The sequence below is a fragment of the Chiloscyllium plagiosum genome, chromosome 12 (genome assembly GCF_004010195.1).
Source record: "Chiloscyllium plagiosum isolate BGI_BamShark_2017 chromosome 12, ASM401019v2, whole genome shotgun sequence".
NCBI lineage: Eukaryota > Metazoa > Chordata > Chondrichthyes > Orectolobiformes > Hemiscylliidae > Chiloscyllium > Chiloscyllium plagiosum.
In genome coordinates this window covers 47,433,875-47,455,847 of record NC_057721.1, presented here as the reverse complement: position 1 = coordinate 47,455,847, position 21,973 = coordinate 47,433,875, and the positions used below count along the sequence as shown (strand labels likewise).

Below are 21,973 nucleotides of genomic sequence, written 5' to 3'. Positions count from 1 at the left end.
ATTTAAGTCTTTCTAGACATTAAAGAAAATCAGCAGTCAGATTAAGAATTTAACTTAATTTGTTCTGATATATTAAATTATTCAGGATCGAAAATAACAAAATCACTTCATGACAGTGCCAATTCTGAACAGGAGGCATCAAACTGAGTCATTATGTACATGGATCGTACACATCAAAATCAGTGGACCAGAAACAAACAGAGATCATGCAAAGGTCAGTGGGCTCAGTATTTGAGGCACATCTAAATTAAGCGTCAACATTTAAAAACTACTCCATAAGGCTTAGGCATAATAAATAAAGAATTTTCATAGAGTGACAGAAATTAAAGAAAGAGGTCTTTCAATCCTCTGGTGCTTGTGCCGGTGCTGACAGTGTATTCTATGATCCCATTCCCTAGATCATGTCACAGTTCTTCTTTTCAGCTATACACCCCACTCCCATTTAAATATTATTATTGTCTCTGCCTCAATAGCCAATTTATTCACTGGCTCTTTTAGTATTATCAGTTTCAGTCTCCTTGGACTGCTTCTTGCCAATTTTGTCTAAACCCCAATTCTGAGCTCAGTTTCAAAAAAGTTGGGAATCCAAAAGTGACCACGGCAAGATGTTGGCCGCAAGTTGGCCAGGTGTCCAAGGAAGGAGAAAAGCCGTTTTTGACCACAGTCAGGCTTTGACCTCAACAGAAAGCTCTTTCAAAAGCTAATGATGGCATTACCAATAACTATGCATGATTTCCCAACATCTGACTTACGAACACTCATATTTACAAATGCAATCCCCTACAGTGGTGTATTATTAACATGTGAGCATTTCTATGTACTTATGACCGTCTATTTTATATCGTCCTGCACTGTGTTCTGACTTGTGCACAAATCAACTGGTGAACGGACTTAAGAATGGAGACTGTTTCCAACCCATTATTGTGCCTGTAATTAGCCACCTGGCACAGCAGTGACTGATACCAGTCATGTCCCCATGGTTCACCCCATCTTACTTGCTGCATCTCTTAATCTACTCATACTCAAAAACTAACTGTTGTTCCCAGCTCTGCCGGCGACATCTAATCAATTTTTGTTCATGTCAAAATATAGGTACAAATTGTCATTTCATTTCCTCAAGGATCACCCTCTTATACCATTTGCATTTTCTTTCTGACCCCCTCCCCCACCCCAAAATTTCCCCTAACCAGCTTCCAAATACTTTCAGGAAGAAAATCTTCTGCCCTTACCTGCTCTGGACCACGTGTGACTCCAAATCTGCAGCAATGTGACTGACTCTTGCCCTTCAAATGCCTACTCAGTGTTATCAAACAGCTAGAGAGAATTAACACTGGGTATCCCTACACACGGGTGGTATTAGTTTAAGGAGGCAGCTAACCAAAGATAAGAAGATAACAAATGGTGGAATTGCAGTAACATGCATATCCCATGAACAAGTGAAATAAAATCTTCCTTCCTTTACATCAGCTGTGCTTTACTTGGTAGCACCCTCACCTCCGAGCCAAAAAGGCTATGTATTCAAATTCCATTCTAGGACATGAGCACAAAATTACAGGCATCCTGGTGCGGTATTGAGGAAGTGCTGTACTATTAGAGCTGCTATCTTTGAAATGAGACATCAAACTGATGTCAGCTCCATCTGCTCTCTTGAGCAGATGTAAAAGATCAGATGGTACTACTTAGAAGATTAACAGTGTGTCCTGGCCAATATTTATCGTTCAATCAAAAAGCTCAGAAGGATTTTCTGGTCTCAATCAATATGCTATTTGTGCTTGCCATACACAAACAGACTACTACATTTTCTACATTACAGAGACTAAGTTTAAAAAAAAATGCTTAATCAACCACAAAACACTTCGGCACATCCTGTGATTGTGAATGACACTGCATAAATGAATGGTTCTCTTTCCTGTCTCACTCTTATTATAAACAGCATCTTATTCTCATGCATCTTTAATGTAGTCAATTCCTTTCCTTAAACTTACAAGCCATAAGGGTGGGAATCAGATGTAATAATACTAAAGAGAAGCAAATTTCAGAAAAGGACTGAGAAGAACAGATCATGGGATAGCAAGTAAGGCATCAATAAGGTCCAGATTGGTTTTACAGTGCATAAACGCACAGACTATGATAAATAAAATTGATAAGCTGCAGACACAGGTAGACATGAAGGATATAATGTCTTGGCGGTAATGGAGATCTGGCTCAAAAAGTAAAGTATAGGATTGGATATTATATAGCCCTGGAAAGGATGTGTTCAGGAAAAGTAGGGAGCAAAAGAAAGGGTGGGTTGCACCTTTAATTAAGGGCAATATTACAAGTCTGGAGAGAGGATAAAATTAAGGACTCAATCTATTTGGTTAGATAAAAGAGGTACCATTACATTACTAACTATATTCGATAGGCAACAATTAGTAAGAAATATAAAGGGACAAATTTGCAACAAAATTACAGGGAGATGCAAAAACCATAGATTTTTGGCCATCAGGGAGTTTAATTATCCTAATTTATATTGAAAAAGCACCAGCCTACAGGGCAGAGAAGAGAAAGAGTTTCCAAAGTGTAAAGGTTCAAGAAGGCAGCTCGTCACACCTTCTCAAGGGATGGGCAACAAATTCTGGCCTAGGTAGCAATGCCTACATCCCATGAATTAAATTAATTTAAAAAAACTTCAGTTATGTTGACAGATTGGAGAAGTTGGAGCTTCTTGAAGAGGAGATAAGGACATTTTGTAGAGGTGTTCACAAGTCATGATCTGTTTAGACAAAGGAGAAAGGGAGAAATTCTTTCCATTAGCTGAAGAGTAAGAGCACACCGACTTAATTTAGTGGCAAAAGAACCAAAGAAAACATGCCAGCGGTCAGGATCTGAAATGCACAGCTGGAGAATGTGATTCACTCATGACTTTGAAACAAAAATTGGATAAGTAACTCAATGGAGAAGGGAAACTGTAGGAATACAGGAAATGGCAGGGGAGTGGGACTGGCTGAACTGATTTTACAAATATAGGCAAACAAGACAGATTAGCCTTTTTCCGTGAGAAGGTCACAATCAATCTACTCAAATAGTATTATACTCACTACTTTTATTTCCTCCTTCAAGCAGACAGGAATTCCATCCAGTGGGGACAGAGGCTCATTAGCTTGATATCGAGCAGTGGAGGCTTCTGCCATCTACACATAGGAACAGAAAGTCTGTGTTGAAATGTAGCAGCATACTTGGGCTGACATAATCTTATTTCATTTCAAACATTTTTCTGGCATTGACAATTTCAGTCACTCATCAGACAAGAATTGCTGCTTAACAAAGATCAAAAGTCTATGACACTGAAGCAGAAGTAGGCCATTCAGTCCATCGTGTCTGCTCCACCATTCAATGAGATCATGGTCTGAAAATCCACAAATCCATGCTCATTCCTTGTCGCCGTAACCTTTGATTTCCTTAACGATTAAAAACCTACATTTTCTCACCGTTGAATACACTTGACAGCCTTCTGCAGTGAAGGCCTCCACAGATTCACTAACCTCAGAAATGAAATTCCTCCTTTTCTGTTTTAAATGGATGACCCCTTAATCTGAGATTATGCCTTCTGGTCTTAGATTCTCCCACAAGTGAATCAACCTCTTCTAACAAGTCCCCTAAGCATCTTATATGTTTTATGCTTCTAAACTCCAGTGAGTAGAAGCTAAACCTACTAAACTCCCCTCATAAGAAAATACCTTCATATCTCGAATTAATGTCATGAACCTTCTCTGGATTGCCTCCAATGCCAGCATATTTTTCCTTTAGGTAAGGGGACCAGAACTGTTCAGTTTTCCAGATGCAAGCTAACTAGTGCTGTGCATAGTTTTAGCAAGACGTCCCTACTTTTATACTGTATTCCATTCCCTTAGAAATGAACGCCAACAGTCTATCTGCCTTCCCTGTTACCTGCTGATTTTAGATGCTAGCCTTTTGTGATTCATGCGTGAGGACTCCCTAATCCCTCGGTGCTGTAGCTTCCAGGCATCAGTAACTTTTCCACTTATTACGTATTTATTATTCTCCATTAACAAAAATGTATTCATAAAGATAAAATGGTAACATGAAGGATACAGTGAAAACTAAATGTAATAGGATCCACCGCTGGGGGAAGGATGGTGCTGCACCAAAGATGGGTAAGCACAGATTGAACAGATTAGAGCAAGTGGATAGCTCCATAGAAATAAGTTGCCGGGAGAGTAAATCAGAAAGAAACGTCCATTAAAAGATCACCACGACACAGCTTAGCATTCAATTGCACAGAGTCTGTTTATGCAATGTTTCTCTCCGACTGTTGGATTGGTTTCTAGTATTTTCATTTACATTCATTAATTATGTAATATTGTACATCAGATATTGACCTGCTGTACATTGTGCATTTGCTTTTAAATAATATCTCAGGCAATTGTTTTTGTTACTACCATTTGAAAGTACAGCAGGTATTGTTCTCAGGAATGTGTGAGGTAGAACAGTATGTGATCTGTAGAATTTGCTACAGTATTTATCCTTGCAGTGAAGTATGAGAGAAAGCTCTTTATTTCACTCGGAATTATTCTTCTTCTGGCTTTGAAAGGTATACCATTGTACAGCTTTTGGCAAGCTTACAAGTAGCATATTAGAAGAATTCCTGACCGTGCGCTGATAAATTAGAGTTGCTGCTAAATTCTTACAAGACTTGTTCTTTTCAGTCAAGTTAGATGTAATTCTTTTCTGCAGCCAATCTATTACTAATCTGTTTCAAAATAACTGTTAGTACAGGCCCCATTAAGTGATCATTGTAGAGATTTGCCACTCTATCCCAACCAACAATTGCAATCAAGTATGTTCTGTGAAGTATACACAGATTAGCTTTACACTCCCACAAAATTAAAACCAACTCCGAAATCGATTTTGCCCATCTCTTACCCCAACAATAAAAAAATAGCATTTCTGAGAGTCGGGAGGGGTGCCAATTCCAGTGAGCATGTAAAATGATGAACTGTGGACCTACAATTTCCTGAGTTTTTTCCATTTGGAACACCAAATTATTAAATTACCCATCCCTTTTACCCATCCTGTTCTAAAACCATATTTTTTTTAAAGAAATGGAGTACAGAGTGAAAAATGAAAGAACACAAAAGTTGTATGTGGAGAGGAGAATGGGTGATTAGTGGATGTACAGCACCTGCAATAAGTTAAAGCAAAATATAACTGAGACACAGATTCAATTCCTAACTGTGCTACATTAAAGGATAAGAAGAGATTGCTACAATCAGCACCTCTTTATTCGTGAAAATAGCCATTAGGAAGAGCACTTTTAGGCTTGTTCTGGCTTAGGTGGTTTGTTATTCTATTAATGTCAGTCTTTTGCCAATCTTGCCAACCATGATTGGTTGGACTTATAAATTTAACAAACATTTCAAACAAGGCTTATGCAAAATTTTCACATCTATGAAAACTCCGCTAGCAGGAACCAAGCGAGAAGCAGAAGACAGAGATAAGGAAAGAAATCCTGGACACATGACGAATAGTGCAGGGACTGAAGAATGAAGAGAAATTCAGATGTGCACTGAACAATGCAAGAGAAATTTGCAGACAAGACGTATAGCGATCATTTTGATCCATTAATTCTTCAATGAAAATGTGTTCCAGATGTCCAGATTTTTGCATCAACAGTATTACATGTGTGTACTGCGACAATCATTGAGTAAAATGGTTAAAATCAAGATGCTAAGTTGTTTAATAAAATGAAAGAAAAATGCTTCAGAGTACCAGTATTTAAAGTAAAACCAAAGAGATAGAAAGCTCAACAGGTCCAACAGAATTGTTGGGGAGAGAAAGAGATATCCTCCAGACTCGCATAGTTTCTCTAGCACTTTCAGTTTTTACTACTACATTTTTATCCATATCACTCAAAAAGTCCATCACACAGTCTAGCCATTAAAATCTCCTGAGTAAACATTGAAGGTTCCATAGTGGATGTAAGAAGGATTACTATTATTTTTGATAAATACAGTATGCTACAAACCTTCATTATTAGGTGACCCTCATATTGCACAATAGCACGCAATGGTATAACGGCTTCATCAGCATCTTCTAGAGCACTTATTACATTCGTAGCAACTTGGGTTGGAGTTATCTTACCTGACCTGTATAAATGAAAAACTGAATGGGTTAGAATGGTTTATTTAAACATATTGTTAATGAACAGACCAACTGATTAACTAAGAACAATATACTAAACATTACAGTCAAATTACTCAACATATTACTTCTTTACCTGATACTAGGAAAAGGAAAGTACATGTTGTTGACAGTGGGGTGTAGCCAACAATGTTTAAAAATATTGTCATGTTGCTAACGGGGTGGAATAAACAGTTTCATCTTCACTACTTGGGTGAATGCACTGCATGCCAATAGAATGAAAACTGGAATTTCAGCTGTGCTAGCTTACTATCCGTTTATAAGTGTGTTTTATGTAATTTATCCATTAGCTGCTGAACTAGAAATAAAATATCCAAAGATTGGTATTTTATAAAAGTACATAACATACAGATTTCAGTTACAGAATAAAACAAAATCCAGAACACGAAAAGGTTCCTTGACTCAGTGAGCCTGTTTTATATAATGTTCTACAACGGGCTTCCTCTCCCACACCATCTGTTAATCCCAAACATTTCCTTGAAAGAAAAATCAAAAGTTATTAAATATTGCTTTAATTCTAAATCGCCACAGTTATTAAAACATTTATTTTTAAATCACTCGAGTCTACTTCAATTTCTCAGGACTTGTTCGACAAATCCACTAGCTTGATGGAACAAAAAAGATTTTCCAAACTAAGCTGTGAAAACGTTTGTTTTGGTGGGAGTGGGAAGAGACATTAAGGAAATAATTAAATTGCATTTTACGTTTACTTACTTGTATCCTTCCAGAAAGTCAGAGATAGTGTTGAAGCTAAATCCAAGCCTCTCTTCAGTCATACTGCAAATTGTATATATAAAAATGTCACTCAGCAAATTAAAATCAACTTATACTTAAAAAGATTAGAACTTTTAAATACCCTGACAGATCCTTTTGACAATTGTTTCTGACAGGTATGTTGATAACTACAATGAGTTTGACAGTTCTGTATGCTATGAAATTGCTGGAAGTAGACAAAAAAAGGGCACATCACCCCCACCAAACGGTGACCTGGAAACAGATTCAAGGGTACCAAATGAATTCACAAAGTTCAAACCTGCTCTTACCAAGTTTAATCTGTACAAGGTTAACACAATTCCACTTCAAGAGAGACAGTCAATCATTAAAATGGATAGCGACATCCTAAGATATGCATGTGTGAAATCCAAACCTGCCAAAATGGGAGTTTCTTGGGAGTGGGACTTATAACCATTGGCCATTTCTACCATTATGGTGATAATCTAGGCATTAATTTCAGAAATGAAAGTCCCATGTCTTTAATATATATTATGATATTGAAGGCTACTGATCAGGTCTGTGCACCTTCCCTGGACTGCCTCTTGTGCATCAACATTGTCCTTTAATCTCCAATACTGCTAACCTTCTGATCCCAAAAACATGGTTCATAGCTTTTAAAATAACTTCTAAAAATGTAGTCACTGGCAGTATTTATTTTTATTCCTGAGAAAATGGCAAAATGTCTCATCAGGATACTGTACAAATTTAATACAATCTCCTCTTTCTGACATTGTGGTTCAACATTTTGTTGATTCTGCTGTGTTGCATTGGTTCATCATGTTTAAAAGAAATATAGGCCTGGACTTTCCACACAATACCCATTATTGTTGGACTGCAGGTTCAAATGTTTCTGGGCCTATATTCTATTTTCTATATTTTTATATTTCAGGCCAAGTCTTCAAAGCTCAGCTTCTTCAGAAATGCAGAGGAATCAGTTTATAGGAGGGTCTTAATGCAGCATTGTGGTGTTAGGAAGGGTAGGTCTGGATAGGTCTCTTTTTTTTTTTACAAGTCTACCTGCTCTAATGCAAGTTTGAACATTTGTGTGAAGGTATGAGTGGATTTGTGAATGTAGATTGGATGAGTAGGGTAGTCAAGGGTCTTTGGGTCCGATTAAACTCCTTCAGATTTAACTTATGGGGGGGGGGGGGCAGTCAGGTCAAGTAGGAAATAATAAGAGTTAATCAGGTTCAGGTTAAGAGGCTGGTCAGGAATGTAACAAAAACAGAAACCCAGTAGGACTGGTAGGATCTTTGGAAATAAAGCTGAATTAGCATCAAGACCAGTGATTCTTGTTGAAAACTGTTTTCCCTCCAATTTCTGCTTTTGTGTCAGATCTCTGCATCTACAGTTCTTTGTTTTATTATCGCAAGGGATGTAGCTGTGTGGTTGGGGGGTATTGTAATCTGGAGTTGAAAGGGAATTGGGGTGGGCTCAGTGAATGTGATGAGGGCATAGTCAGTTCTGTAGCTACCCAAGAGTTAGACTACATTCTAATCTAACATTTCCCACACTACTAACCAGATAGTACGTTAGAGTTGGCTGAAGACAGGGGATTTTCCTGCAAGAAATTCACACTTCCAAGACATTTCCAGCATAGGTCAGTTCATCGGGACATTCACAGTGTCTCAACATGCATCCAGAATTATGCATCCCATCGTGGATGATCTAGAGACTGGAAAATCTGGTTATGAAGTTAGCCTCAAAATCCTAGAGAAACTCTGACAAGCTAACTAAGATAATGGGTGACAGTAATCACATGGATATAACTTGCCTGTAATTTAATAAAGATTAATTTTGTACACAAGTACTTGAGAAGGTTAATACTCATGAAATTAAAGGAAAATTAGCTACCTTGTTTAACATTTGTTTGGCAGAGAAGGGCAAAAAGAGAAAATTTTTAAAAAGCTTACAAAAGGGTGAGGAAAGATTTTACTATACGATGCATGTTACAGATACTGAAAATGCCAATTACATGACTTGCTAAAGGGAAATTAACTGCATTCAAAGGAAGTGAGGGAAAAAAAAATCAATAAATATAGAAAATTAACAAATGATAAGATAACGTTTAACGATCAGAAATACAAGGATATACGAAGAATGTGTCCTTTTTGACAAGAGGGCAAAGAATTGAGATATCACGTTGGACATATAGTCACATCAATTATGGACATATCTATAAACACTGCTGAACAGCATAAGACTGTGCAAGACAGATACAGCAACAGGAGTGCAAGAAATCTCTGCTGCCTTCTCATATCTTAAGTGATGTATGCACCTAAGCAGAGTTTGATTCAGGCCAGCACTTTTGACCAATTCCAACACTGGTTCCTGCATTAATCTAATGTGGAGCTGCCAGTGTCGGACTGGGGTGGATAATGTCAGAAGTCACACAACACCAGGTTATAGTCCAACATGCTTATTTGAAATCACGAGCTTCACAAATCACAAGTAACTTCACCTGACGAAGGAGCAACACCCTGAAAGTTTGTGATTTCAAACAAACCAATTGGACTATAACCTGGCGTTGTATGACTTCTGACTTTGCAATAATATAGCTTGTAATGTGTGATAAAGATTGAATTACCTCATTAATCACTTGCATCTCATCCATTGTGGAGTATTAGGCAAACCATTTTGAAACATATTTAAAAAGAGACACTCAAATTTTTTGAAAATTGAACTTGTAATTCCCTTGCTTTACTAGGTTTATAAACCAGGCATTAGAGTGCTACCCTTCTTTGCAACTTAATTATACTATCAAGCAATTCAAATTTAAATTACGTTGTAGATTATATAAACATGTGCATTGTATAATTATGATTCATGAAATACTCTAGTAAGAAACTTAATTTGCAATTCATTCATTAAAATTCACTGGTTCTCTGGCAACTGTCTCAGAATAAAAGCAAATGATCAAAATTAGTAATTTCTGGTTTAAGGTTTTTAAATATGCACATCACTTTGGAAACAAAACACCTATTGAGAACGTCTGTGGTTAAACCTTACCCAGCCCTGAATACCCACCTCAATTGTAGAACTTCATTTAGAATACTGTCACTTGTTCTATCTCTTGGTGGTTCACTGTTTCCATCAGGAACAACAATAGGAATGAACACCGGGTCTTCTGGAATAACTAGGTGCCGCAACAAGGTAAGATTGGTTATCCTAGAAACAGGAGCACATTTCTTTTTAAATTGATGTTAAATTGCTGTTCAATTCTTGTATTTCCCCTCTTTCTCTCTCTTGGCTAGCATCCAAAGGTCATTTTCAACAGGGTTGTTGAGCCAAGTGATTGCTCTCAGAAGTACTATCACTCACTTTGTCTAACACAAGGCTTTTCTCAAGTTCCTTGTTCAGATTTAGTTGCTTTCAAATACAACTAAGCAGCATTAAGTTTCTGAATCTAGGTTGCAAATGTAAATTAGGTTGGTTGCATCAACATTAAATCTACATTGGACACTCAGTATAAACAGAATGCTAAGGCCTGAATAGAATCCGAACTCAAGAGAAGTTTGCTCAAAGAAAGGGGCAAGTGTGAATGACTACTAAAACCACAGGATGGGCCCAATCTTGATCCTTCAGACTCCCAGCAGCTGAATAGACATCAGCAAAATTAACACCAAAATATACTAGATGATCTTTCCACTACTTCTTGAATGTCAAGGTGGAGATAGCAGGGACGGGAGTTAGTGCACTACAAATCAGACCAGCAGAGGTGCAATTACTTCAATCATCTAGTTTTGCAGTGAACCAATGGCACTCATCGCAGATCTCAAGGAAAGTGACACAAAAAGATCTCACAATTTCTGTGGCTTGGATTTGATCATCGTCAATTTCAATTCAGCTCTAATATCCACTCCCAAAATCTCAAGCACCTAATAACACTGATGTCAAGCAGCTAGTCATATTGAACAATTCTCATTGACAGCAAACCAGGAGATTAAAGTACTGATTATCTTGCACTTCTTAATCATTTTACAGGGAATGAAACGAAGATTGTTTCAAACAGGAGCTTAATGTAGAAGATGAAGTATCAAACTTTAAAAGAAAACCTATGAATACTGCATACATATTGGAGAAATTCAGCATTACTTAAATATAGAGTCAGTTTTTCAAGATGAGAAAGGTTGCTCAGCCACTCAGGCCCAGAGAAACTAATTTCATATTGACTTAGTAAACCACTTCATATCTAGTTATCCCCAGTCAAAGAAGGTGCAGCTTTTTAAAATGCTTCCTATAGCAATCATAGTGGAAGCTTACATGAAATGGCATTATTTCTAAATTTTCCACCTATAGGGACCTTAGTAACTTCTAGATTTTCACATTAGTCTTTGCATATTGCACCAGTTGCTGCTTATCACTGTTGTACTTTAAGCACAATTTCACTTTGATGGGGGCACTTTAAGACTAAACAAAATGTAACCTCTTCATTATAGTTTCCATGGCACATTTAGATGATATGTTTGGAAAACTGTGGTCTCCTGTTAACTGGCCAATGTGGTGGTGTCAGCAAATCAGCCTTCTTTTAATCTGTGCCATCATGTAGCACCATCAATGCAGTTATTGTATTAAGATTGTCCTTTATCCTGTACAAAGGATTTTATAAAACTAAAACATTTGGATGTATTCAACTGATGTTGATTTTTGGTATAGCTGATGGCACAGTTAATTGTTTGATCCGCAAACACATGATGGACCTAGTTTGATTGTCAAAGTAACAACGAGACCAACAAAGCTGGTATTTAATTATCATTGCATCTGGCCAATAAATCTATTAATGATCATCATTCCAACGTATTGAACACGAAGCTGGCTTGTAATAGTGGTAGGTTCTCACCTACCATGCAGGGGGCCTCACTTTCAATTCTTGACCAATTCATGGCAAATCTTTTCTTCTTTTAATGGTGCAGTGCCTCTACCTCTGGGCCAGGAGACCTGGTTTCAAGTCCAACCTGCTCCAGCAGTGTATCATTATACCTATGATGTGTGTATACGAACACGTAAAGTAAAATCTTAACAAGGAGTTGAACATCTGATGTTCCTGAGAACTCAGCTCATCACTTATGGATAGATCTCTAGTTAAAATGCAAAAGTCCAGAAGGTGCTTTCCAAGATGTCCTGATCCAACATGACCTTCCCAAAACTGGTACTTTGCTAAAAACTCACCAAGCAAACACAATGAATCTGAGCAGGTTATAAGAAAGTTAAACTCACCCACAGATAGTTTAGCTTATCCATGTCAGTTTAATTACTCTTTTTTAATAGCATGATAAGACTTAGTTACTGCTAAACAGTCTCTCTGGCAGTAAAAATTAACTTCTACACGAGCGTACTGCTCTCTTTCCAGTTTTAATTACTGTTGTATAGTCTGGAAAAATAAATTTTTTAAACTTTTACTTCCGATACTTTTCTCTCTCAATCTAATCTTGCCTTCCCTCTATTTAGCTTTGTGACCTGATACTTCATTCAATCACCTAATGAAGGAGCAGCACTCCGAAAGCTAGTGCTTCCAATTAAACCTGTTGGACTATAACCTGGCGTTGTGTGATTTTTAACTTTGTACACCCCAGTCCAACACCGGCATCTCCATATCATTCAATTTGAGTACAGAACAGAGGATTCTTGCTTTAATTTAAAGAACACTGGAGGGTCAGCCTCTGCAGTATTGTGTGCAGTTCTAATCCCTTGTCAAGAAACAATGGACCTTCCAGAGAGGGAATGCAGTGGAGGTTCACCAGACTGATTCCTGGAATTATGGACTGTCTGACAGGAATGACAGAGAGGAGACTGGGCCCGAATTCTGTTGTGTTCTCAGAAGAATGAATGGCAATCTCATAGAATTTAACAATTTTTCAATTGACCCCCAGCTGTGAGATCTAGAATTAGGAGACACTGTTTCAATAAAAGGCAAGCCACTTGAGATGGAGATGAGAAGGAACTTCTTCACCTGAAGGTTCCAAACATTTGCAAGTCTCTAAAGGGCTATAGAATCTCAGTCATTTAATTAAGTCAAGACAATAGGATCAGGAAATATAGGAATGTTATGGGAATATGACATTGGGTAGATGATCAGCATGATCCAAAGTCATAGAACAGGCTTGAGGGGCTGAATCACCTCCTCTGCTCCTATGTGTGTGTTAACAGTTCTTAAATTTAATTGGTTAAGGAAACACACAATTGCTTAGCGTATTCAAGCAGATCTGAAGTGCCCTATACTGCACTATTTTGATATCCCACTTACAACAACTGATGGTGAAAAGCTTAATTAAAATGAACAAGGGTGAGCCAAAGGAACAGCAGATGACATCATATGCTGGCACAGTGAATTCTAGCTAAATTTCAGTGATCAGGTCTTATAATTTCAGGTGATTTCATTCTTACTGAAGAATTAAAACATTTGCAAATACTATACCTCATGATCAGTGGAATTAAAATCAGCTGTCCAAAGATCTGAAAAATAACCATAAAATACAAAATTACAGCAATGATAAAGAGCTTCATTCACACAAGGTTGAAGTTTGTTTTTAAAAGGAAATCAAATGTAAACAAAAACTTTTGGGTGAAACACCCATGGTTTAGGTGTATTTGCTTAATCCAGTGTGACAACCACCACATAGATATTGGGCCGACTACTACAATAACTTATCTGCTTAAACAAGGCTATTATTTTTATGACAAAGAACAGCAAACCACTCCATAAAGATACTATTCATTAACAGCGTAACAAAGCCTCACCTGAAAGTAATTTAACATATGACCAATGTGGAAAAAGTATGTTTATTACCTTATAGTGCTCCTGCAACAATGCTCATACCTTGAAAGCAGTTGTCTGATGCAAAATAGGGCATAGTTTAAGGGAAAGCTAGTGTCAGACATTATCCTACAATGTAAATGGACTATGTTTTAAGAAATGTTATTTTAATTGTCTTAAAATGAAATAAACTAGAAAATGAGAAAATCACATTTGAATGTTTGCTAGGTTACAACTACTTCAACTACTGTCAGAGGAAAAAAATCCCAACTGGTATGTTATTATGTTGCAGTTCTTATTTCTCAACAAGTCTGCCCTAAAACAAAACTGAAAGAATAAGACTAGATTTTGTTAGCGGCTTGATCTGGAGGTAGTTACAGGAGGGAATACAAACCTGCCTATTGATCCATCTCTCTTGTTTAACATATATATTGCAGAAAGCACAGTCAAAACCACCTTGCCTCTTAAGAAAGCACATCTGAAATTATTTTTTGATGGCAGAAGTTAATTTTACTCTAATTGTTTAATCATTGTCACAACAGGTGCAGCTCTGAAAGACCTAAGACTCAGAACCACCTGCTTGCTTTTCTTTGACCAGTCAGAAGGACAAATACAAAATATCACATTAATTTGAAGCAACAACTGTGTTTGGGTTTCAAAAGCGGCTCAATCCAGTTTGATTTACTTTAAACTAGAAATGGCACTTTACAGAAGAGTTGTTTAATCTAGATCATAGAAGTATAAGCAATAGGTAGCTTAATTGCTTTAATTCATATCTTTTTATCTCTAAATCTGGCTTCAAATATACGGCAGACTGGAGAGTCGAGAGCACTTTCTTTTTTGTTGAGATCTTGGGTTAAAGTATCTACAGTTCAAAATTTGTCCTTAATAAGAAGCTGTAGTTCAATAATTATGTACTATTTATGCAATATCCAAAGGACTTGAATAAGGAAAATTACAGTGATTGGTACAGTGGGCTCAGAATATGAGACAACAGGCTCCCCAACACATTTAAAGACATAGAAACACTGAATATAAGATGAGCAAATGTTCCTCAGCTAGTCTACATTGGCATCCCTCTAACTGCTCTTCAAATCAATCACCAAGGAAAGATATCAGAAATTTAGGCACTCCTGTCATTAATTCAAACAAAGTTTCAATGTGGTTTTCGAGTGGATGTGGCTCGTACCCAAGACAATGGTCAGAGTGCGATACACAAAACTTCACCTGTTGAATGGATTGAGCTTTTTAGATTTGAGAGATACTATTAACATTTACAGGTTTGTTAACATACTTTATTATTTAAGTGATGGGAATATCAAGAAGTTTGTTTTTCGACTTGTTCACTCCATGCCTCATAAGGGTACATGGAAAGTAATTTATAGTCAGTTACAGCAGTAAGTTATAAAAGGTAGTTAAATAAAGAATGAATTTGAAGTAGCACCTTAGGGAACAAAATTGTCTCACAAAACCAACAAGCAAGCAACAGCCTGACATGATCATACACATACTTTACAGACAATGACCACCATCTTTATGTCCTAATCCACTGGCAAGACAGATCCAGCAGAAGTGATGGCACAGCAGTGTATAATCCGAAGGGAGTTGCCCTGGGAATTGAGTCAGACTCCATAAAGTCTCATAGCATCAGGTAAAACATGAACGCAGAAATATCCTGCTGATTACTGTGTACCATCCTCCCTGAGCTGATAAATCCGGTATTCCACCACGTTGAAAACAATTTGAGGAAGCAGAGAGGACGGCAAGGGTGCAGCATGTGCCCTGAGTGGGTGACATCATATTCCATCATCAGGAATTACATTGCAGCCTCCTATTGATCAACCTGGTTTCAAGTCCCACCTGGTTGATACGTATGTCATAGCAAATCTAAACAGATTGGTTAAAGTTGTCTGGGAGGTGAGCTGTACTTTCAGGGAGCTCTGGTGATAGCTTCCCTACATCTAAGCCAAAGTCCCAGGTTCAAGTCCTACCTGCTCCAGAGATTAGATTAGATTAGATTACTTACAGTGTGGAAACAGGCCCTTCGGCCCAACAATTCCACACCGACCCGCTGAAGCACAACCCACCCATACCCCTACATTTACCCCTTACCTAACACTACGGGCAATTTAGCATGGCCAATTCACCTGACCTGCACATCTTTGGACTGTGGGAGGAAACCGGAGCACCCGGAGGAAACCCACGCAGACACGGGGAGAACGTGCAAACTCCGCCCGAGGCAGGAACTGAACCCAGGTCTCTGGCGCTGTGAGGCAGCAGTGCTAACCACTGTGCCACCGTGCCGCTCTGAACAAGTTAAATAGAAAATATCTACCTCAAGGAATTCCTATAGAGAAAAAAAAAGTTGAAAGACTAATGGAATACTGACCTTGTGTTCTACAGGACTAAAGTACAAGGATATAGGTCTTTGTGTCATCCAAACAGATTTATCATCATCCCTACATTCTCATCTACATCATTCATGAAAATCACAAACAATAATAGACCCACCACTGATCCCTGTGGTATTACACTGCCCACCAGTAACCAGCCTTCCATCAACAGCCTCAATGTTCTACCACTTTTGAGCCAATTTTGGATTGAACTTGCCAAGTCATCCAGGATCCCATGAGCTTTTATCTTCTTGACTAGTTTCCCATGTGGGACCTTTTCAAATGCCTTGCTGAATCTTAAAACCACATTAACTGCCCCACCCTCATCTAAACATATGTCACCTCCTCAAAAAATTCCACTAGATTCGTTAGGCACGACCTGCCTCAAACAATGTCCTGTTGACTATTCCTTGCTTCTCAAAATGGATATTAATGTTCTCCTTCACTATTTTCACCAATAGTTTCTCCACTACCGATGTTACAGTCACCAGTCTACAGTTTTCTGGTCTCTCTCTACAACCCTTCTTGTAAAGTGGAACTACATTAGCTCTTCTCCAGTACTCTGGCACCTTGCCTGCGGCCAGAAACAATTAAAACATTTGGGTCAGGCCCCTACATTTCCTCCCTCGTCTACTACAACAGTCTTGGATGCAACTCATCTGGACCTGGGAATTTGTCCCCTTATGAATCCACACAAACCTCTAATTACTCCTCGCTTCTAATATCAGTATGCTCAAGAACTTTATAGGCCATCTTTTCAAAGTCTATACTTACATCTTCCTTTTCCCGAGTAATGAAAGGATGTCAAATACTCATGTACATGGCAGGTTGGTTAGCAAGTTAGAAATGTTTGTGATTTATAGGTCCACAGCAGCATAAATTAGAATTGGCCAAAAGATAGGAAACAGCGGATAAGTATAGATGGGCATTTCTCAAAATGGAATTGAGTTGAAAATGATATTCCCCAGAGATCAGTGTTTGGATCCTTGCTTTTTCTGATTTATTACAACAGGATCTGGACCAGATGGGCCAAGTGGCAGATGAAGTTTAATTCAGATAAGTACGAGGTGCTGCATTTTGGGAAAGCAAATCTTTGCAGGACTTATAAACTTAATGGTAAGGTCCTAGGGAGTGTTGCTGAACAAAGAGACCTTGGAGGGCAGGTTCATAGCTCCTTGAAACTGGAGTCGCAGGCAGATAGGATAGTGAAGAAGGCGTTTTGTATGCTTTCCTTTATTGGTCAGAGTATTGAGTACAGGAGTTGGGAGGTCATGTTGCAGCTGTACAGGACATTGGTTAGGCCGCTGTTGGAATCTTGCGTGCAGTTCTGGTCTCCTTCCTATCGGAAAGATGTTGTGAAACTTGAAAGGGTGCAGAAAAGATTTACAAGGATGTTGCCAGGGTTGGAGGATTTGAGCTACAGGGAGAGGCTGAACAGGCTGGGGCTGTTTTCCCTGGAGCGTCAGAGGGTGAGGGGNNNNTATATGAATAGGAAGGGTTTGGAGGGATATGGGCCGGGTGCTGGCAGGTGGGACTAGATTGGATTGGGATATCTGGTCGGCATGGACAGGTTGGACCGAAGGGTCTGTTTCCATGCTGTACATCTCTATGACTCTATGGGTGTTGAGGGCAAAATCTCTAAATTTTGATAGTAAGCTAGGGAGAATGCTTAATTGAGGATGATACTGAATGAATTCTGAGAGATATTGACAAATTAGCCAAATGGGCAGACCCCTAGCAAATGAAATTCAATGCAGTGAAATGTGAGGGTTAATGCATTTTGGTAGACCAATCATGGGGAGATAATATAGATTCAATGGTATAACTTTAAGGGAAGAACAGGAACAGAGGGACTGGTTCAAGTGTAAAATTCTCTGAAGGTAGCCTAGCAAATTGAAACAGTTGTTAAGGCAGCTTGTAGGATCCTTAGGTTTATAAATAGAGACATACACCACAAGGAAGTGATGCTACATTTCTCCAAATCACTGGCACATTTGGAGTAGTGTGTTAAGTTCTGGGCAACTTATTCAATGGAAGGTTGTTGAGAAGATTAAGAGGTGATCTTACTGAGATGTTCACATTTATGAACAATTTTGACAGGGTAACGAAGGATATTCTGTTTCCACTAGTTGGTAGATTAGTAACCAGGGGTCGCAATTTCGAGATTATCAGCAGGAGCGCTGGGAATGTGTGAGATGAGGGAAAACCTCTTTACTCAGAGTTATTAGCATTTGGAATGCACTGCCTGAGTGTCTGGTGGAGGCGGTTTCAAAAAAAAAGAGTTGGATATATATTTGAAGGTGATGACTTTAAAGGCCTATGGAGATGGACTGGAGAATGGGACTAAGTGGGTTGCACTTTGGGGACCCAGTACAGACACGAAGGGTCAAATGGCCTCCTTCTGTACTGTAAAATTCTATGATTCAATATTCTACCAATGTTGTCCAGCTTCACACACCTATTGGCCCCTCAGTGCGTAATTGGCCTTACTCTTTCCCTGGTTATTCTCCTTCCTTTGATATATTTCTAGAACGGCTTGGGATTCTCCCTAATGTTGTCCGCCTGTGTGCTCTCTTGCCTCTCCTTTGCTCTTCTAATTGCTTTATTTGAGATCCACCCCAGCACTTCTTATACTCTCTACAGCCTCTGTTGTTTTGTATCGGTCCCTTTGTATCGGTTGAACACCTCTCTTTTTCTTTTTATCCAGTCCTGAATATTCCTAGACATCCATGGCTCTCTGGGCTTGTTGCTCCAAACTTTCACCCGAAAGGGAACCTGTTGGCGCTGTACCTTTTTGAACACCTTCCACACTTCTGCTATAATTTATCCTCACGTAGCTGTTCCCAATCTATTTTGGCCAGATCCTACCTTATTTTAATAAAATCAGCCTTACACCAATCCAAAATCTTTTCTGCAGACAATCTTTCTCCTTTTCTTTTGAAAAATGCATCACTGCTGTTGACATTATCAATAACTCTCTGGATAGAAAAATGGAAAAACTGTTCTGTGACAAAGTGCATCAGGACAGTGCATCATTGGAACTATTATATCCTCACACCTTTACAGTGTATTTAGAGTTACCAATATCTGAAAATGCAGGTTTGTCTGATGTTTTACTGAAGATATTATTCTCATTATCACATTTTTAACTCCCCTACATAAATACAAGGGTAAGCATTAAAATCAATAATGCTTTCAGAAACAAATCTTTCTTGTTCCACAACAATCACATGGCCAGAAAAATAAAGGTACAAAGTTCATCTTGAATAATCATTTCTTTCAAGATCAATTCCAAAATAAAAATCACACAACACTAGGTTATAGTTCAACAGGTTTATTTGGATGCACTAGCTTTCAAAGTGCTGCTCCTTCATCAGCAGAACCACCTGATGAAGGTGCAGTGCTCCAAAAGCTAGTGCTTCCAAATAAACCTGCTGGACTATAACCTGGCGTTGCGCGATTTTTAACTTTGTCCACCCCATTCCAACATCGGCATCTCCAAATCATGAATTCCAAGATATTCACTTACCGTGTTTGACAGATGTGCCATTATTTTCAATGAAAGGCCAGACAGACGTAGTGCTGGCTGCAAAATAGTACAAAAATACTATTTAATAGCTTTAAAAGTTTATTTCTTCTTTCTATTTAAATCATAAGATGATCAATGAATGACTGTTGGATCACAAAAGCATTACTTAGTAAAAATCAACTTCTAATCAATTCCACCCAAGAAGAAACAGGATAATTGTATCGCTTTTTTTGTGTTTGGAGTCATTCTGTTGAATTTTTATTAAATTGAATATAACCACTAACTGAACTTTGAATCACTCACTTTTGTCCTAGTTCCTTTTTATTGGCATGCAGCCATTTGGCAATCAGTCGGAATACATCATTATCCCTCATAGAATAAACTACATAGTTTGTCAACTGGTAAGCAACTTGTTCAGTACCTTATCTACACCGTCATATCTAATCTAATGTTATAAAAAAAACTGAACAGAAATGTAACTTAAAATAAAGTTTAAAAAGTTAGCATGCCTTAGTAGCAGACGGGAATCAAAAATATTTGGCAGGAAAAACAGTTAAAGCTTTAAAAGACAAATAGAATTCTCAGTTTGCACTAGAATTCAGTTCAAACTTGGACATTATCTTAATTTGTAATTGCAGTAGTTTTGGGCACCTCATTCTAGAAAAGGTATAAAAGCAACAGAGGAGTGCAGGTCAAATTCACGAGGATGTAACTAGTAATGAAGGAATAGCTAGAAGAGAAATGTGACAAGTCCACTGGAGCAGAAAGGAAGGTTTTCTGTTCAACAATACATATTGAAAAAACTCAGCAGGTCTGGCAGCATCTCTGGAAAGAAATCAAAGTAAACCTTTCACTTGCTGTGACCCTTCTTGAGACCTATTGAGCTTTTCCTTCAATTTCTGTTTTTGTTTTTGATTTCATGCATTCGCAGTTCTGTTAGTTTTTTTTTAAATGGTAAAATCTGATTTCTGTCAGATTCTGGCCTTTGGGAAGGATTTCCTTTGTTTTTGATGGACTCAATAAAGCAGCCAGACTGCACAAGGACTCCTTAACAGAAGTTGTGATTTCGTTTCATTTAATACTTATGAAGTCATCACCGGTGTAAACTATTAAAGGACATTCAGAACCAAATTCAACATGAGAAATGACTTGATTTATGTTCAAGTGCGGAAATTGCCAGTGGAGTCAAATTGAACCAGATATTGTACCTTATTATAGGATCAATTTGACCCACTTTTGGGTCAGCAATGAAGATTTCACACCTTTTTCTAGCACTCTCTGTTATTGACTTTGGTTCATTTTGATTGTCTTAGCAACGTTTATTCAAATTCTACAAACCTTATAATTTATGAGATAGCAACAGGAAATGAAATCTAATCGGCTTGCGTGGTTATCTATTTTTATGGTTTCGTGTGTATGCACTGGAGGGGGAGGAGATGTTGATATTTGAGTGAGTATGTCCGAGCAAGAAAACTGAACCCTGCAAAGAAGAAAAGACACTTGGGAGGCTGGGCTGGATAAATAAAAAGGGAGACGATTGTAGAAATAACACAAACTGTGGAAACGGCAAAAGTTGAAAAATCTACAGGGAGAGGAAAAAGAATTACAAACATGCAAGAAGTGAATGTAGGGATTGGCCAGTCACACTCAGTTGGGGTGTTTGTCTTGGCTCGGAGCGGCTCGGCTCGGCTCACTTACCATGTCCTTCAGCCCATACTGGAGCGAGCAATCCGCTTTCCCCTTCTCCCGGACCACAGCCTTTGTCCAAGCGCCGGTAAAGCGGTAAAGAAATGCAACATAAAACACAACCAGCAGAAGCAGCAACCAAGCCAACTCCATGGCTGCACAGGGGAGACAAAAGAAAGCAGATTGCCAGCGATGTGCGAGCAGAGCCGGGATGGTCAAGTTCCGATGTGTCCGCAGATGCCGCACGGAATGATCGCCCCAATCGATCCGCCCCGGGTTTTCCGCTCCCGCAGATTTCCTGTACCTGCACCGACTGCTGTCATTAAAGGGGAAGGTCACATATCCGCATTTACCCGATCAAAAATTAACACACGACAGTGCGAGTAAGGCATGAGTAGCAAGGGTTTTTTTTTCCACAACAGAAATTGGCGAAAAAATCTCAGCAGGTCTAGCAGCATCTGTGCAGAGAAAGCAGAATTAACGTTTCGGGTCCAGTGACCTTCCTTTTTTTTGTTTCTGAGTTCCAGTATTCGCAATTCTTTGTTTTTGTTTTGTTTAGACTTTTTTATTAGGTTATTTTGCTGATGATGTTCAGGCAATACAGGGTCTCCTTGAGGGTTTTAATAAAAGATG

General features: G+C 38.5%; 1 protein-coding gene across 1 annotated transcript in view; it reads right to left on the bottom strand.

Moving 5' to 3' along the window:
• Nucleotides 1-21,749, bottom strand: part of LOC122555216 (fatty acid amide hydrolase-like) — a 48,692-nt gene extending 26,943 nt beyond the window's left edge. Inside the window, exons 1-7 of the mRNA XM_043700980.1 lie at nt 21,353-21,749; nt 19,655-19,711; nt 13,394-13,431; nt 10,006-10,146; nt 6,919-6,981; nt 6,029-6,149; nt 3,081-3,173 (exon numbers count right to left, since the gene is read on the bottom strand). Coding sequence (XP_043556915.1) covers nt 3,081-3,173; nt 6,029-6,149; nt 6,919-6,981; nt 10,006-10,146; nt 13,394-13,431; nt 19,655-19,711; nt 21,353-21,493 — 654 coding nt within the window. The 5' untranslated portion in view covers nt 21,494-21,749. The remainder of the gene's footprint in view (nt 1-3,080; nt 3,174-6,028; nt 6,150-6,918; nt 6,982-10,005; nt 10,147-13,393; nt 13,432-19,654; nt 19,712-21,352) is intronic.
• Between the last annotated feature and the right edge of the window lie 224 nt (nt 21,750-21,973).